General features: G+C 40.9%; 2 protein-coding genes across 4 annotated transcripts; both read right to left on the bottom strand.

The window, feature by feature from the left end:
- LOC110433816 lies at positions 3,809 to 6,659 on the bottom strand. Its single transcript, XM_021456505.1, has one exon. It carries the CDS (start codon positions 6,417 to 6,419, stop codon positions 6,300 to 6,302), a length of 120 nt encoding a protein of 39 aa, XP_021312180.1. The 5' UTR covers positions 6,420 to 6,659; the 3' UTR covers positions 3,809 to 6,299.
- Positions 7,460 to 17,789, bottom strand: LOC8075414. Of its 3 annotated transcripts, none has more exons than XM_021456504.1 (10): positions 17,571 to 17,788; positions 16,182 to 16,285; positions 15,456 to 15,629; positions 11,937 to 12,342; positions 11,542 to 11,807; positions 10,945 to 11,013; positions 10,812 to 10,868; positions 9,156 to 9,208; positions 9,005 to 9,080; positions 7,460 to 8,884 (listed from the first exon to the last, which is right to left on the bottom strand). In XM_021456504.1, exons 3-10 carry the CDS (start codon positions 15,569 to 15,571, stop codon positions 7,825 to 7,827), a joined length of 2,103 nt encoding a protein of 700 aa, XP_021312179.1. In that variant the 5' UTR covers positions 15,572 to 15,629; positions 16,182 to 16,285; positions 17,571 to 17,788; the 3' UTR covers positions 7,460 to 7,824. The 3 variants fall into 3 exon arrangements, with proteins under 3 accessions (XP_021312179.1, XP_021312178.1, XP_002455718.2); XM_021456503.1 differs by having other exon boundaries at positions 16,186 to 16,285; XM_002455673.2 differs by lacking the exon at positions 16,182 to 16,285 and having other exon boundaries at positions 17,571 to 17,789.

Raw genomic sequence — 19,029 nt, 5'->3', positions numbered from 1 at the left:
CTACTATTCTTCAACTTCTTCGGACAGAACGGCTTCATTCCCTTGGTGTTGAGGAGGATCATGCTTCCGGCATTTGTGGTTCTTCTTTTGGACTAAGAGGTGGGTCACCGTCTTCCTTTGGTGGTGGCTGGGTGAGGAGGGGAAATCCTTCTTCCTTACTGGGCTCCAACTCTAAAGCTTCATGAGAGGCTTCTGTGGGTGGGGGAGCTGATGGCCCTTCTATGTCCATCTTGCTTTTGGTTTTTAGGGACATGATTGGGATACCTTTTAGGACTATGGGCTCTTGGTCTTCCTCTGCTAACATCCTTCTTTTGATCCTAGTGATAAGGTAGGCATCCTTCAACTCCTGAGCATGGCGGTCTTCAGCTGCCTTCAAGACTTCAGCAATGGGAGTTTCACGACTCTCGGCTGCAGCTGCTTGGGCCTGAGCTTCCGCAAGCTGCACATGGAGCTTTCTAACTATGATCTCGGCTTCCTCCGCACGATGGATGCACTTCCTTAACTCTGAGGCCTGCTCATCGTATTGCTTATCTAGAGCAAGTAGGTATGTGGTCATGAATACCACAGTTGGGTCATCTTCAAGTGAGTAACGTCCTTGCAAGAGCTCCATGCGGGTCCTCCAAACTGGTCGATCTTTTTCGTCGGGTGGAAAGAACCTCATGGGTGTACGGGTGATGGGCTTCTCGTAGATCTGGCATAGGTACCTCAAGGCTTTGCGGGCGACGGCTTGATATGTATCTGCAAACCGAAATCCGGTCGCAGTCATACTCCAAGCTTCAGCTATGTTAGGGAAGTCCTCACTTTTCCCAATATAGACGGTAACTTCACACCGCTCGGTCTCATGCTCTTCATATTCTCTGCCTTCATATTCTGGGCGATCCTTGATTCCAAGTTTCTACATGGTAGCATACAAGAGCTTGGGAAAGCCTTCTACACTTAGACAGTAACTGCTAGTCCAAACACCTTCTGCCATCTGAGAGAAATAGATGAGAGTAAATATTTTTTTTTTCAAATAGAGGGAAGAGGGTAAGAACTTTTGTAAAATATGTTTCTTTAGTAAAATACTAGTCCAGAAAAGCCTAAGGTCGCGTCCTACAGCCAACTACGGCTCTGATACCACCTGAAGCGCCCCTGGTAAACCAGGAACTCAAATGTGATACAATACTAGTCCCAGGAGGCTAGTAACACATTTATTACATCAGATAAGTTTCAGCGCAGTAGTCTTGGAAAGCGTGCACAAGGAAGGCACGCTATAATAATAAGACACCAAAATACAACACAGGTCCAAAGGACCCAGAAACAAACGATATCGCCATCGAACATCTGACGAGTCCCAATGCCACAGGCTTAGTTGGGTGCAGACACGACCTTACTCGAACGCCACTTCGGGATCGAAGTCCGGATCTTCCTCTGTTTAATAAAGCAAGGGTGAGTACAAAGTACTTAGCAAATCCAACCTTACCCTACGGAAGGGGATAACAGTATATATGCATATGGATAAATCAAGGATGAGGCTTAGTTTTATTTGCATAAAGCTATCTTTTTACACATGCAAGGTTTCATTTCACAAATACTGTTGTAAAAGAACTCTTTTTCCACATATGATAGTATTTCTGAAAATGGGGGTTTGATCACAATTTTAAGTGTTGTTGAACCCTTGTTCCCACAACACAATGGCAGTCAACCATTTATTTCCAAAATCACACTCTCTCACATGCTTTCACTCATACCAACCCATCTAGTTGTTGAAACCAAACCATAACCCGTCCGAGACCGCGGACACGGCTATCCAGATAGATTTACACTTTGCAGAGGTTGTACACTTTTCCCACAAGTAGGATACCATAACTTACACCGTCGTGCAAGCACAGATCCATCAAAGTCATTACCCTCCATAGCTAAGTAATGGCGCTCACCACGGGAACACTAAGGCCACATCTCATGATACCACAATAATTCACAAAGCTCTTTTCATACAATTCCACAATTTCACATACATCACTTAGTGTCCCGTTGCACACCTGCCTCCAGGTGATTGCCATACTAACTAGAGGGATTTAGACTAAGCCTTTCCCATGCAAGGCGAGTGGTTGTACGATAAATGAGTTAGGCAAGATGAATCATCAACTCAGTCCTTAATCGAGACAAGGCGGATATATTCACGCTTAACCCCGCAAGGTATAAGCCACAACACCAGGGCATCCCAAAAGAGATCCCATCCGCCCCATCTCCATAGAAATCACATCTATAACTTGTTCATTAACCCTTTCATAATACCCACAATTTATTTTCACCACTCACACCTTTTACTTTTAAAATCATTATATTTGAAAAATATAGCGATGAGTATCCAGGATGAGTAACAAGTCCTAACCATACTAAATAATAATATTTCTGTCATAGCATATTATTTGTTCCTAGGTTCGAACAAGACAATTACCGGGTAATATCAATTCAAGGATGGCTATTCAACAGGTTTTAACTAAGCAGCGAAAATACTTCGTACATATATCGTACATGCAATATTTAAAACGGCTTCTACGGGTTGTGTTTAAAAATAGGATCAATATGCATCAAAGGGGATCGGTTGGACTTGCCTCCGTCGGCGTCCTCGGCAAACTCCTGCTGACAGTCCGGGTCCTCGGCGTCAAACTCGCGGTACTCGTCTCCAACGTTCTCGTTTTCCGGCTCGTTCACTCCGTCAACTAAAATACGCGACGAACGACACAGACAACAGGCACAGATAAATAATCATATAAATTCAAATGAGCTCCAAAAATCATGAAATTAATATGGGAGGTAGATCATGATTTTAGATGAATTTAGGAAAAAGAATTATTAAAATCAGAGTTAGCATGTGGCATTTGTGAAATGGTCGGAATTTAATCATGCGAAAAAGGCTAACGATGATTAAGGAATGGATGCTTCACGTGGGCATTTGTTTGGCTGGTAGTGCATGTTGCATGCATGCATGTACTATTTGGAGTTAATGCTTGGCCCACACATGCATGGTTAGAGAGAAATTAGCAGGGGTCATTAGAACTCTTCTGTATGTCATGGTTCTATTCGTGGAGTTCTTGGCAGTGAACCGGTACAGACAAATACATGGAAAAATACAGAAAAATACTACAGAAAGACAGAGAAGAGCAAGGAGATGCTCATGAGCTGCTCACCTCGTCTTGCGACGACAGTCGAGCTCAGCTTGTGCGTATGGCCGTATACGGTATACGCGAAGTGAGAGTGAGTGAGCAAGTGAGTGAACGTGTTTCTCGGGTGGTGAGAGTGAGCACCCGAGGCTAGGCTGGCTTTTTATAGGCCAAAGCGCTCAGCTGCGTGCCATTAAAAATGCTACTGTAGCGCATGGTCGGTGCCTAATTTCATACGAAGGACGATGTCCCATTTGCATGCACGTTGCATGCAAATGGACGCTGCCTAATCACCGTGTCCTTGCATGCAGGTGCATGCAAATGGTCGGTGGCATGTCCTGCATGCATGCATGAGATATATATTCGTGTAGGTACACTGCTATGTTTTCTCGCATGTAAGCTTGCTGGTACTTGCTATTATTTGTGCGCGAAAAATATGGATGGAGATACTATAGAGCTCAAATTATTTTATAGTTTTTGAAATATATTTTGAAAATAATTTTTAATGCGAGTGATTTTCGAATGTGAATTTTTGGGATGTTACAGGCATGCATCTATTTTCTCAACACCCATTGATAATGGACTTATAACCTTCTTCGCATGATATGTGTTGGTGGGAACTAAGTTTGGCTGTGGCAACACCCATGATAAGAGACCCAATAGATCATTGAAACTGCAGTCAGACCAGCCGTACTTTGCCTTCAAGATAAGTAGCTCAAGCACAAAACAGAGCAGTGTCCAATGGGTCGGACAACCCTTCTCAACACTGTACACAGTCTCCATCGATGCTTTTTTCACCCTCTCTACATTTTCTACACCTTTATTCCGCAGTAATATTTCTAGTCCAATCGCCCGAATCATGTCCTATAAATTGTCAAAGTCATCTTCATCCCCCTCACGTGCTCCTCCATCAGTGCCGACATCACCAGCATCATTAGCACCATCTTGATTGCCAAAGTACTGACCACCTTATCCATTGCCATAGTCATAGCCTATTTCTTCTTTAAGCTCAGTTGTGTATTGGTGCATATACCTCTCGGCTTCGGCGGCATCTCCTAGATCAAAGTTGCCATCATCAATAACCGTTGTTTCGCCATGATGAGTCCACACTGTGCAGTTCGAAACAAATCCTCGCATAATCAGATGTGATCTAATGGTATTCAGATCTGCAAATGCCATAAGGTTCTTGCAATCTTTACAGGGACAAATAATTGTATCCTTATAATGTGTCAATGTTAATGCATGCTTCTCTGTGGCTTCAATAAATTTATCCACCTCATCGCGAAAACCTTCATCAATCCTTGACCAACCATACATCCAAGAGTTCCTATACTCCGTCTTTTAAAATAAAATAAAAATACAAAATACATAAAACAAAATAAACTAATGAAGAAAAATACAAAGTAGACATTAATTGTGTATATACTCATGGCAGAGGATAATTATTTAGTTGGCTATTAATAAAACTAAATATTTAAAAAATGAATAAGAAACAAGTATTATTTTACCAATTAGCAACAATTAACAACAAAACAAAAATACAAAATACATAAAAAAACAAATTAATGAAGAAAACTACAAACTAGAGATTAATTGTGTATACATACTTATACTCATGGTAGAGGATAATTCTTTAGTTGGCTATTCTTGATTATAAAGTTGTAAATGGTGAAAATATTAACTTATATATTAATTAGTTGGCTATTAATGAAACTAAATATTTAGAAAAGAAATTAGAAACAAGTATTATTTTACCAATCAACAATAATTAGCAACAATTATTAAAATATAATTGTATAAATAAACTTATATATAGTTTCATTGTCAACAATTAGAAACAATTATTATTTTACCAACAATTTTTCATATCCAAACCATTCTAATTTCATGAACCATAAATAAAAAAAATTAAAAAGCAAATCCTAGATCTAGAACTAGATCTACACATACATGATAAAGTGAAATATATCACCACTAAAATCAAGCAAGATCGACTAATAAAGAGGGCAAGCTCATATCTCTAACTAATTCCAACTAATAGCTTAAGAACAAGGGTCTAATTTGCTCCATACAAAGCTCAAGCACCATGGAAGAGAGAGAAAAGCAAAACTCAAATTACTCACTAACCAACCTCTAAAACTTTAATTAAAGTGTTGGAATAGCATTTTCTTATCTTTTCCAAGCTTCCCATCATAGTTTTTGAGACCAAAACCTCCCCCCTCACTAGAGCAATTTTTAGGAGGTGCCCAAGGCCTCCCAACCTTATCTCATCGGGTTGGAGTGAGTGACCCGAGGAGGAAGAATGGTGCAACATATATACAGCCGTGATTTGTAAGGGCGGCTGAATCACCAGCCGCCCTTAGAAATACCACAGTAAGAGCGGCTAGATCACGAGCCGCCCTTACAAATCCCAAAGTAAGGGCGGCTGGGTCAACAACAGCCCTTACAAATGCAGCCATTTGTAAGGGCGGCTCGTGTTACCAGCCGTCCTTATTGTGGTATTTGTAAGGGCGACTCGTGATCAAGAAGCCAGGTGCTGATGAAAAATCCACTGTAAGGGCGGTTATATCACCAGCCGCCCTTAAGTGGAAGTACCCTGGCTCTTACAAACCAATTCTGTAGTAGTGGAGGCAAACAGGCCTTAGCTATATGTTGCAATGACCTAGCCTCGAGAGAAAGAGAGAGCACACAAAATGATATGTTCAGTTAAAGAGATTTCAATCTGTGAGGGATATCATGTTGAATCTCTTGCAAAAGATTAAAGAGAGTACAAACGTGGATTAAATTCACTTATTCACATATGGCTTGGGGCATCTGTCCTTGAATATGAAACAAGGCCCCACAAATTAGGCAAAGAAATAAAGGGAATTGAATCGAGTAGTTAATTAGTGGATAGGAGGCAGAGTTCATACAGTAAGGTACCATCAGTTAGAAATAGCCATATACAGAACTATGACTAAAAGACTCTAGCTATATACTATACGCTAGTCAAAACAAAATTAGAAAGAAAGAAAGAAAAAAAAAAGCAGATGGAGAAATTAAACTCAAAGTAGTATAGTAGTTAGTGCTGAGATGTTCATCCTCCAAATAGATATGAGCTATATACAATGCCGGAAAGGATTATTGGTCATGTTCGGCTAATGGTAGTAGCTACTAGTCGTGCCAGCAGAGGAGCATGACGACGCATCTGCGGATGATATAGAGCCTGGCCTTGTGCTCCCTCGCAACCTTGCTGAGTCCCCCGCCTCCAGAGCCCCTCTGCTTTTTCATCATCTACAGTAAGTATATGACAGAAACGCACCTTCCGGGTTGGGGGAGCTAGCAGTAGCAGCAGGTGAGGACTGGAAGAAGAGACGATGCGAGAGTGGCACACTTTGATCGCCTGCGGAAACTCAGCTCGGCCTCCACTTTATATAGAGCTAGACTAGATATGCCATTGCCATGCCAGCTGAGCGACGAGTGAGCTCTAGGGCTCCAGCCTGGGTGTTTGCACTTGTACACGAGGCGATAGAGGAGACTTGTACAGTTGTACTAGTCCTGTAGATCGTGGGGGAAGAGAGCGAGGACGTGTGGTCCCCTCTGCACGGTTCACTCACACGGCCGGCCGCGCGTCGGAACGTGGGTGCGGACCCACCACCCACACGTGCACCTGCGGGCCCCTGCCCATCGGATTGGGATTCCCTCTGCCTTGGACCCGACCTCCTCTCACGTCATCTCGGCTCCCGCCAACCAGCCCGGCCTGGCCCCTACTAACGTCGGGAATCATGGTGATAGCCTCGGGTACGCTACCTCCACGTCAGCTCCAAACGCTGACCGCTGGGCCCGTATGTAAAGGGCCCACGGTGGCGCACGCGTGCACTCGTAGATCATTGATTGCGACCGTGCGAGATGGCCCGCGCAATGATCGGTCGTCGATCCGGGTGGGGGCCTGCGGCCTGCGTGTGCGTGCCACCTCCGACTCCGAGCCGTGTTTAGTTCTAAAAAATTTTATAAAATATAAATAGCAGTACTTTTATTTGTATTTGATAAATATTGTCTAATTATAAACTAATTAGGCTCAAAAGATTCGTCTCGTCAATTCCGACCAAACTGTACAATTAGTTTTTATTTTCGTCTATATTTAATACTTCATGCATGCGTCTAAAAATTTAATTTTTTGGCAACTAAACAAGGCCTAACCACTCACTCTCACTGACACGTCTCACTGCAGTCGTGCACTACTTCAGCCAGAGCCATCATATGCATGCATGTACCGCCACGAACACACGATGACACGACATACAGCAAGATAGCCGGTCTTGAACTCTTGATCGTGCACGGAAATATAGATGTGTTGATCGCATGCCTGACATCACTAAACGGCTGTTACTGGTTGCATGCATGCATTCTTCAAAAGAAGCCGCAAGAACACGGGACATTTGTGAAGTACAATACATCCACTTCTAATCCTAACCATGCACTCGTTATCGACACTCAAGAACAGGACACCTAAAGCTCAACAGAGTCTATGCATGCTTACCTCTACTGTTCACTTACAGGGATACAAAAAAAGTGATCCCCATGAACATGATACTAAAAACAGAGACCTACCCAGATCTTCCAACGGTGTAAAATGTATAGAGACGGCGCGAGTAACCTATTCACAAACTTACAACACACTCAACCTGCAGGCTCCACATCAGTCCAAATGTCCAGCTAGTTCATCTGATTCCTCCTTGGCTCTGCACTCCATGTCCTCCTCAATCTCTGACTGAGCTTTCTTCTGCCTCCTGAGGCGCATGGTGGTCTGCTTGATGCGCCCTTTACCAGGATCGGTTACTAACAGTAGACGGGACATAACATAGGACAAAAGCTCCTCCCTATGTGAGAACGTGAAATCCAAATGGGCATACTCAAACTCATTATATGAAACCTCCACGCCAGACTTCCGCATCAGCTTGTAGTGCTTCTTTACCATGGATGGTGAGATAACTCTGTCCCTCTGCCCAGCGACTAAGTCCACAGGAATGTCAATGAGACCATAATGAGCTCCCAAGTCCAATGGTTCCGGAGTTCCATACGCTTCAATATTTGCTGCAGGGCTGCCGTAGTCATACATTTGGAACTTCTTTGCCCTCTTTATCTGAGCAAGGTGAAGCGCAACATGAAATGACACACCAGGCATGTCATCCATGTTGTAGTGGGGCAGACCAAGCACTCCCACCCAATTTGAACTGTCACCGCCAACAACATAGCCCATAAGGGTCTGGACAAGTCCACCCAAAGCTGGATAATTATGGAAATCCCTAGCTAATTTGTTTAGAAGCATCCTAAAGAACCGAGTTGGTATGTAAAGTCCAGGAATTAGTGGTGCAAGTACTGGACCAACAAACAAGATGAGCTTCTCTACCATACTGAATACCACATTGGAATCCTCATGAAAACCTGCAGGAGATAGCAGGACCAGTCTCGACAACCTATGGGGCTTTTGTGCAATCCTTGAAGTAACCACGTACATCAACATAACTGCACCACCCAGGCTGTGACATACAGCACAAAGCTTGTAGGGTTGATCTTCTATACTGTCTTCCTGTGAAGTCTGTAGTTCCAAATTTTTTATCTTAACATTTTGATCTCCTGTCCCCTCACCTGACTGAGGCTGACTTTTGCCAAGTTCTGAAGTTTTGATCTTGTGAATTTCCTCAATAATTGCTGGCATATCTTTAGTTCCATGCTCATTAACAGAATATTTCCAGTACCTGGCGAAGAGGGAATGGTGAACACATATAAGCAATTACAGTGAACGAAGTAACTTGATTCACATGTTAGCTGCATTTCCCGCTTGTGATAAACCAAACATACACAGGAGCTTAACTTACTTGTAGGAGGAAATATTTTTATCTATATGCTCCCTTGAGACCAAGCCACGAAGATTTCCAAGAAAAACATCATAACCTACATTAAAAAAGGAACTATGAGCAGTTAATTCACATCACTAAATGTACATTACATCCAGTTTCTGTTACTGACCTTGATCATAAGCTGCAAATGCTGGTGAGCCAACAACACCATTTGACACCCAGCTGAAAAGATATATAACAAGATAACAGATGAGGGCCAAACAATACCAAGAAGTACTCAATCCATCCCAAATTATAAGACGTTTGACTTTTTTAACACAAAGTTTGACCATTCGTTTTATTAAAAAATTTGTGCAAAATATAACTTTTTTTTTGCCGTGGCTTGGTTTATTAATAAAAGTTCTACAAGAATGACTTAAATTTAACTACGTTTTGATACGGCGTGGGCGATGAGGTGAGAGCAGAGGGGATTGGAGGAAGAGATGAGACTGAGAATTGGAACGCAGAGGGTAGCGAGGAATCTCGGCGGTGGGAACTTCTCCGATGGCGGCGGCTGAATCGCCTGACGCCACCGTCGAAGGGTAAAACCCCACCCACCCCGATAACAGGGAGGTTTATTCCTTCTTCAATACCTATTACAATCTACTAAGGTGCCCCTTTATAGACAGGTGCACTTCCATAACTAAACCAATCTACTAATTTCCTCCCTGTCCTTCCTTTTCTAAACAACCAGCAACTAGGCCTATTAGCCACGACCTGGGCTGAGGCCCTGTTTGGACCGACGCCTATACTGGCGACCCACAAACAAGTCCACAACACGTTTGCACAAATTTTTTGAATAAGACGAGTGGTCAAACTTAAAGTTAAAAAAGTCAAACGACTTATAATTTGGGATGGAGGGAGTATATCGTAAACATAAGATAAACTGCTTTCAACTAAAGTCAAGCTTAACCATTTTTAACTGAAAGTTTCTCAATGACCCCAAATTAACTTTATCATTTCAGCGGTCCATCAGTACTTGGACTCTATTTTCAATATAGCATTAAAAAATTCAAATATAAACAGTGCTTTCAGCATTAAATGCTCTAATTATCCAAGGGAAACCACTGACAGGCAAGCACAGTTATAAACAGAAGTTTTTAGAACGCTAAACATATAAAGTAATTTATATGATTACAACGTCCATGTCTAACTTCAAGGAACTCTTGTTAGACAGAGGAGCAAAGAAAGTTCTAGTTAAATGCATAACTGGTTAAGGACAGTTGCTAAATATCAGCATTCCACTTCCACACCAGGAAAAAAACTATTGACTAAAAGCAACAATTACACAAAGAAAACAGCATTCTCTGATCACAGATCAGAAGTTCACCAGGTGATAGTGGTCAGAGATGTTTTAGATGAAGGCAAAATTTTCATACACAGGTAGATAATTACACAACACTCTTGATCAATCAATGTGCTGATTTCAACAAAAATATCTACTGCACTGCATCATACTTTTGGCTATTTACTAATCAGTACCCACAAACAAAGAAACAACTATAACAGCTAAGCTTAGTAGTGTAGACGATCTTGCCATTTGTTAGAGGTCCTGCATTGTCTGACTGTCTATACAGTCAGACAAATCAATACAACTTTATTTTTTGAAACAGTTGATGATATCACTATCACATGCTCGCAAAGTGGCAAAACTGTAAGTTTGGGTGATAAAGCTGCTAGCAAAGGATATCAGCAAAAATCAGAAACAAATAAAACTGAGGCAAATGTCATAAACTTGTGTGAAATGTCAATAACATTGCCAATAGAGTAATTGGTCATCACTCACCCCATAGATGAATCCAATATTCCATGTTGCAACAAGACAACCTTCCGTGAATCACGCCTAAAAGGGTAATGCATCAAGTTTTAATCCATAAATATCAGGAAATAAAATAACATGACAAAGTCACTATTTTCACCTTGGAATTCTCTCCAGTAACACGACATATCCATCTGAAGTAACAACCTTAATAGCCTCAAAAGGATACCTGAAAGAACCACACAGAAAAAAAAAACAATAAGTGCTGAAAATAACAACATACTCAATTACAAATAAGGTTTGACTAAAGAAACTTCTGAGTTCTTTATAATCAGGCTGATTATCTATTACTCCCTCCATTTCAAATTGTAAGTCATTCCAAGAATCTTAGAGAGTCAAATTTTTCTATGTTTGACCAAATTTATATTATAAAATAATTATTATTATGGTACTAACTAAGTATCATTAGATTCTTTCTTAATTATATTTTCATAGTATACTCATTTTACGTTACAAATCTTAGTATTTTTCTCTATAATTTTGGTCAAACGTGAAAATGCTTTGACTCTCCAAGATTCTTGGAATGACTTACAATTTGGAATGGAAGGAGTATCTACTATACGATGATAGCTAGCATTTCACACCAAAATACCCAGCAGTAGTATCAGAAGCCACATACATGTCTATGATACTAAATCTATTTGATAACCCAAACCTTGGATCTAAACACAGCAGAAATAAAAGGACAGTTTCTCACCCAAGCTCAGTAATAACATCTTCACATGTGCGGGAATCTGTGTTCAGAGAATGACGATACATGGTCTTCCTCTCCGTTGGAACAGGATTATCACTGCCAACATTAGCTGTCGATACATCAACGGCAGAACTAGTATCATGACCACTTCCATTTATCCAGCAAAACAGGTTCTGCCACACTTCTGAAGGAGAAAGAATATAATGTGCTGCTTTGTGAACGATGTCAAAGACTGATTCGATGAAAATCTCAATTGCCAGATGAAGATCCTATGCAAAAAGTAGGTCGATGAATACTAGATATGTGAATGAAAATTTGAACAAGAAAGGTTCAAATTATCCTAACTTGTCAAGAAAGTAGATAAATAGATGAAAGGAAATTCAGTTCTCAATTATTACCTCAAAAACTCCACGCCTCCTATCGGTTGTGCGCTGGAGAAACTGATCCCTTATATGAAATGATTTCTTGGCAAGACCAGTTCTTGAGAGATGAGGAGTTTCTGCACCTTTAGCAGTTGACCTTACCATCCGAAATTTAATGGCATTGAACAAAATGAATATTAACGAAAGAAAGAATCTCAATGGCCATAGTAACCAAGCAACTGCATATCTGATATGTCTCCTCAGTCGACGATCACGTCTACCAAAGCTGCTTGTGTGCGATAACCGTGAACTTTGGGACAATGGAGATGGAGGGCAGACAAACTCTTCATGATCATCATCCCCATTGACTGAGTCAGCAATTGATTCAGAATCCGAATCAACAGAAAGTTCATGGATGAACTCATTAAACGAAGATACCCCACTAAGTTCAAAAGAAGGAATGAAGTTGTCAGAACAGAGTAAACTATGTTACCTAAGAAAACAAAGCATATATGCAATACCCCATAATACATTTTCGAGTGTTAGAAAGCGTATAGTGGTAATGGTACGTAGCTTGGATGAATGATCAGAGATCATAGACGCATAGAGCTCGTCGAGCACATCTGTTTAACTACCCATACACGTTATTTGGATTTCAGATGATAAAACTAGAGCTACCGCAAGGTTTATATAAATAAAAAAAACATGAACAGTATTCATGGTTACTGTAGCGTCGTGGCTACAGTAAAAAGACCCTGTGCCTTTTCCCCTTTGCCGTGTCCTTTCCCCTCCCTAAACCTATTTTTCCTTGATCCCTTGAGCCGCCGCCTCTCGTGCATCGGAGAAAAACAAGAGAAGATCGGAGGATGGAGAAGAGAGGAGAGAGAGAGAGAGTTAGGGCCTGATCCCTTGTTCATACATATGGAATCTTCTACTCTTCTTGTTTTTCCCTCATTTTTGTGCCTCTCATCACTGTTCTTGATGGTGTTGCTTTGGGTGGAGTAGATCAAGACGACAAAATGTCTAGCGGTGAGGTTCACCATGAGGAAGAAGGTGAAACGCGAGAGAATTCATAGTGTCTCTTCATGGCTCTTGTTATTGGGGTAAGATCCTTCTTTTCCCTATTGTTTCTGTGAGACTCCATGCTAGGGTTGGGCAATTCATTTGCATTAGTTGACGGTTGAGGATTCTAATCTCGAAACTAGGCCCTGCTGTTTTTCCAGATTGCGCAGTTGTAAGTTGTATGCTGTTTTGGGCTATTTTTATGTATCTAAAAATCATAGGAAAATTATATTCAAGCAGTAGACTTTAATATCTTTCTTTTGGCGTAAAGATCACCCTTGTAGCCCTTATGGTTTAGGAGATATGGTCGTTGTTTGAATGTTTGTTGATGCATTTGTGCTGTCAGAAATCTGGACACAGTTAGATACATTCAGTTTTACATTGTCATATGTCCATAATCTCATGGAATGATCTAAATGAAAGTTGTTTGGAATTTCATAAGCTTTCCAGATTGTTAAATATCATAGATTTTGGATCATTATGGCTCCAGTTATGTGTGTTTTAGTCAGCTGTTGTTGTTCTGCTATCTGAAAACTGTAGTTGAATTCTTGGCTCGTTATGAGTATTTTTCAGTCCTTAAAATCCAAAGCTTATAACATGAAAGTTGTAGAATATTTTTGTTAATATTTCCATATTGTTAAAGACCACCATTTTTGGATCAGCATAACCCCACTTATGAATTTTAGAAGCTTGCTGTCATGTTTTTGTCAGCAGAAAAGTTCAGTTATGTTCAGAGGTTGTTTATGCTATCATGGAAATCTCATATGCCAGATTGCTTTATATAAAAGATGTAGATAATGGAGTTTTATATCTTCTGTAAAAATTTCATAATTTTTGAACATGTAACTTATCCACACTAAAAATGTGAAGTAGGGTTTCTGCTGTTGATTGGTTGTTTGGTTGCTGTTTTCAAGAGAGAGGTAGTGCAGGCCATAGAAGCATTTTGTTTGTCATTTGTGAATGTTTCAATGAGTTTGTTTTATGAGGTGATGATGTTTGAACAGGTGGTGCGCCTTTGGATCATTGTTAGCTCATGTTCTTGCATCGCTATTTTGAGACAAGTAAACGTAGCGGTGGTTGCTACAGCTTGACTTGTTGTTTATTCCACCTACACTTGTCTTAACATTAATTGAACCAAGATGATCTACCTATTATGAATTAACTTATCCTTTATAGTACTGTTTGATGTGATCATAATTGTTGAATCTCATTTGCCATCTGGAAGGTAAGTGGTATGTTTTATAATTGTGGAGACATATGGCATCTGTGAGAAGTATTTGTCTTTCTTCATGAGGTAAGTGTGAGTTTATGACTGTGGGAGTATATGACATGTGGCAACTACTCTTGCAGTCGCATCACATCATTGCATCATGTGCATTCTCGTTATGAGCATATGCATAGAGCCAGGTCGGTGAGAAAGTCATATAACTATTCCGGAGTGCTCTTGAGCCAGGTCGGTGAGAAAGTTATATGACTATTCCAGAGTGCTCTTGTGGATTATGTCGCCGCTTGCTAGCGACGACCGTACCGGTACAACATTGTATGTTGCTCGAGAAGGGGTACGATGTAGCTTCATACCTTGTTGGGTATGGAGGCAGTGGACATGCATATGCATTGCATTTGCACTATTTGAGGTTTATTTGTATCGAGGTTTTGTGTTGACATGAAGTGGATATAAGGAGTATTGTTTTATTTAGGGCCTGTTTAGATTGGGAACGAAAATTTTTTGCGTGTCACATCGGATATGTCGGAAGGATGTCGGGAGGGGTTTTTAGAAACTAATAAAAAAACAAATTACATAGCTCGTCAGGAAACTGCAAGACAAATTTATTAAGCATAATTAATCTGTCATTAGCATATGTGGGTTACTGTAGCACTTAAGGCTAATCATGGAGTAACTAGGCTTAAAAGATTTGTCTCGCGATTCTCAACTAAACTGTGTAATTAGTTTATTTTTTTATCTACATTTAATGTTCCATGCATGTGTCTAAAGATTCGATGGGATGGATGAAAAATTTTTGGGTGGGGAACTAAACAGGGCCTTATATGAGAGCAGGTTTTATTCATATGTGGATATCGTTTATTTATTGTATATTATGCTCATTACATGTTTATGAAAATTTCAATGGATAAATATTTTTATCATGAACCTTTATTTAGTATGACATGCATTCTTCTATGTTTAACTTGATGTCTAATTAAATTGTAGTGTGAATGACATGTTCAGGCAGTTTGCTTACTGAGATTTATTCTCACTGGTGCTTTGATTGGATGCTTTGCTTGAAGGGATGGGATTAGCGGCATATCTTCACGGTTTCACCCACATTTAGATAAAATAATGTCACTCTTGGTTTTTCTATAATAAACTTAGTCTATCTTCATGGTGATCCTTCATGGTTTCATAAAAATGTCTAAGTTGGAGGTTTACTTAGTTATAGTTTTGTTCTTGTTGTTGCTTCCACATTATACTTTGTGTAGGTTTTTTTTTGTTACCTTTCCATCCAACGAGGAAGACGCGGCCCACGGAGTGCTGGCCTAAGTTCCCAGCCACTTATGCCTTCTAAAATGTTGCCTTTTCCAGGTAGTAGTGTCAATAAGAGTGCTGACATTCCATTTATGAACCTTGCAATGTTGTTCAGTGACTCATATGTGAATGTCTTCACAGATCTGCCAATAGAAGTGCCAGAAGTCAATTAGCAATATCTACAGAAGGTCTAACCGTCTAAGACAAGATCAACTAACTTGTTTTGTTCTGTTTCTGGTCTAAAAATAATTACAGATAAAATCAAGAATGTCTAAAGTTAATGTTTCAGTCTCCCATGTAGCACATGTTAAATGCAAATCAGTGGTTTAAAGTAGAACTCTGCAGCAGGGCTAAAACAAGATGAACTATCAGCAATGTACAGAACTATACATACAACCGAGGATTTCAAAAGCCTCATGCTCCAATGGAACACATGCATCAAATGAATGGAAATGAAGGTTCCTCCATGATTCCACAAGAACAAAATTCTGGGTTACAAGTATAGTGTACACGGAAGGTAAAATAAGTATTTGGTTTGTCAAAGTCAGATGTTACGGTCCACAAGCCCATAAAATGCCAAAGATAATCTCATCTCACAGTTTATTAACATCTTTGAAAAGGATATTCTAAGTTCTAAGCCAATGTAATTAGGGATTCACTTTTGTAAATATCAAATAAGCTAACCATTCAATAACCTGCCTGGTATCTTGTACAAAGGTCCAATTATTCACCCTAGAACCGAGTACTGCAAATCCAGTGGTCTATACATCAGATGGGATTGTTTCCATGCTACCAGTTACTGTTAACATGTTTCAGAACCACAAATGAATGAATTCATTAGTAGAGGCCAAGTAAGTTCACGAACTGTTTACTGTTTGCGCAAATAAATTTTTGCTCTCATGAAGCAGCAAACAAAGCATTAGTTCATAAGAAATCATGTGTCTAATTTTGTGAAATATTCTAAAAAATCTGCAATTCATACATTTGTCCAGATCAAATTCTCAGGCTACAAGAATCTTTCAAACTATGCTTTTTGCTCATCAAACTAAATCTTTCTGAGCACGGCCACTCCTATAATCGCAAAATCACTAACAATCCATACATAGTAGAAAAATAGTTACTGCAACCATTTGAAATAGGATTTTATTAGAACAATAACATAGAGATTTTTTTTCGAGCTGGACTATTCAACCTGTAATGACATACGGGGTCAAAAAAACAGCACTATATCTTCATTATTTGTTATTTTTCAGTTAATACAGCACTGGCACAATACATACCTTTCAAATTTCCTAATCAATGATATACAGGGAGAAATAAAATAAAAGATAATATAGAATTACCTTAAATAAGCAATACTAATACTATTTGCTTATAAAAATCCAAATACTCAAGTTCAATCATATGTGAACTAAATTCATGCTAAGTTGCTCTAGGGAGGGTTGTGCACCTCCATTTACCTGTTGCCCATCACAGGCAAGTGCACTCTAATAGCAAAGGGAGTGTTCATGCTGATGATTTCGCCTTTCTAGGATTGAAGAAGGTACCCTTGCGCATGTTAGTGTGCACAATGAATCTACTATCATAATGTTAGAAAGTAAAAAAAACAATTTTCCTGCACTCTAGAGCCTGGTATATATAGTTCGATTGCACAATGTCGTGGCTTTGAACAGAAACAAAGGAAACATTAGAAGTGAGAACTATGACATGGTTCCCGCATTCCCCTCAAACCTCAAGCATCCTTTGTTAACAGATCTGCAGCAATCAGCTTCATAATTTGGGCATACGAAAATAACTAGTCATGCATATACAAAAGCGTGTTAGGGTAATCAGTACCGAGTCCAACGTCCTACGAAATCTACAGCAGCACATATTGACCCAACTTAATCCCAAGCTAGAAACGAACAGCTAGTAGCCCTACTCCCTTCATTCAATCAACGTAACACTGAAACCATACCCTCCTACCGCACGCACCAAACCCTCTCAAGTCGCTGATTCCCCGCGCCCTGACGACCCATTCCCTGGAATAACCGCATACACATATACTGAAAATCGCCGCGGGGGTACGAGGAGAGGCAGCTTACTCCTTTGTGACGGCGATGACGTTGTCGACGAACTCCTGCAGCATTGCTAACCGCGGATTGGCGCAGCGAGCCGCGGATTAGGTTGCCTCCAGCTCTTTCTGGAACGACGCAGGCCCCCGGACGCGGAGGGAAGAGGCAACGCGAGCGACAGACAGAGTCACAAAGAGGGAGAGGAGGAGGATTTGGGGAGAGAAAGAAAAGACGAACTCCAGCGCTTGGGCCCTTATTTTAGTCTTGTTTTTTCCGATCAATATCATTTTTCGGGGGGAAAGAAACACAATTTTTAGATCGAGAATTACCTGGTCCACACGTATCAGTGGCGCGACGTGGGATGGGAGGTTCTGTTCGGACATGACATGTGGGCCATGTGGAGAACAATGGCCCATCTGTCGGCTGTCATCTCGAGATCGCATACGAAGAGCTAGCCGTGAAAATGGTACGAATATTTTCCAACCGTATTTGAGACCGAATTCGTTTAGAGGGGTTCAGATCTGTACGTATTTGCGTCTGAATATTCAACATCCGATTCCGTATCCGTATTCGAATACTTAAATCGTATATTTATGATGTCGACATCCAATCTTATCTTATCTTATCCGACATGGTTGACATTATCCGTTTTCGAATCCGAATACGATTAGAAATATAAAAACAAATATGATATCAATGATATTCGTCCGTATCCGATCCGTTTTCATCCCTAAGAAGAGCCTTTTTGTTTAATTGTTTCAAGTGGTAAACTTTAACATGGTAAGTTTAGAGCAGTCTCAACAGTTAAAACTATACATGATTTTTATAGTTGCTTTATCACCTACAAACTTTTCGTAGAAACTACCTCTCACAGTGAATGTGTCTTTAGGTATTAAATGTTGCTTTTTATTCTTTCCTCTCTCTCTTATCTCAGTCTTACTTGAGTCATGACTACTCTACCTCCTCAAAGAAGACACACAGCAGAGCCACAGGAGGGGAGGCGTCCGAACGTCAGCGATTCAAGGGACCGGGCAACCAGCCGCAGGAAGCTCGATTCCTTGGTCGTCGGCGAGCTGTGCTATGTCACCAGCTAGCAACCATGAACTTGTGCTCAACCTCACCATGGATGCGAGCCATCTGGGTGACGGCAACGCGACCTACGCAACCTGTGCGGACCAAGCAGACTGGGCGATGGTGGCGCGACCTGCGCAGTCTGGGTGGACGCGAGCGGTGTGTGGACGGCGGCACGGCCTACATAGATGCGAGCGATCTGGGTGACGGCGGGGCATGTGCGGGATCAATCTAAGCGATGGTGGCGCAACCTGTGTGGTCTGGGCAGAAGCGAGCGGCTTGCAGACGGCGGCACAGCCAGCACGAACCGGGCAACGGCGGCATCGCTGATAGGAACCACTCGTTTCCTCCCAACGGGGTAGTAGCGATTTCTTCGTGCATCGGTTGGACGTCCTTTCTCTCCTTTATCAAATTTCCT

Source organism: Sorghum bicolor, chromosome 3 (genome assembly GCF_000003195.3).
Source record: "Sorghum bicolor cultivar BTx623 chromosome 3, Sorghum_bicolor_NCBIv3, whole genome shotgun sequence".
NCBI classification, from domain to species: Eukaryota; Viridiplantae; Streptophyta; class Magnoliopsida; order Poales; family Poaceae; genus Sorghum; species Sorghum bicolor.
Note: the sequence above shows the minus strand (reverse complement) of the source record. Positions and strands in the feature narration are given on the sequence as shown.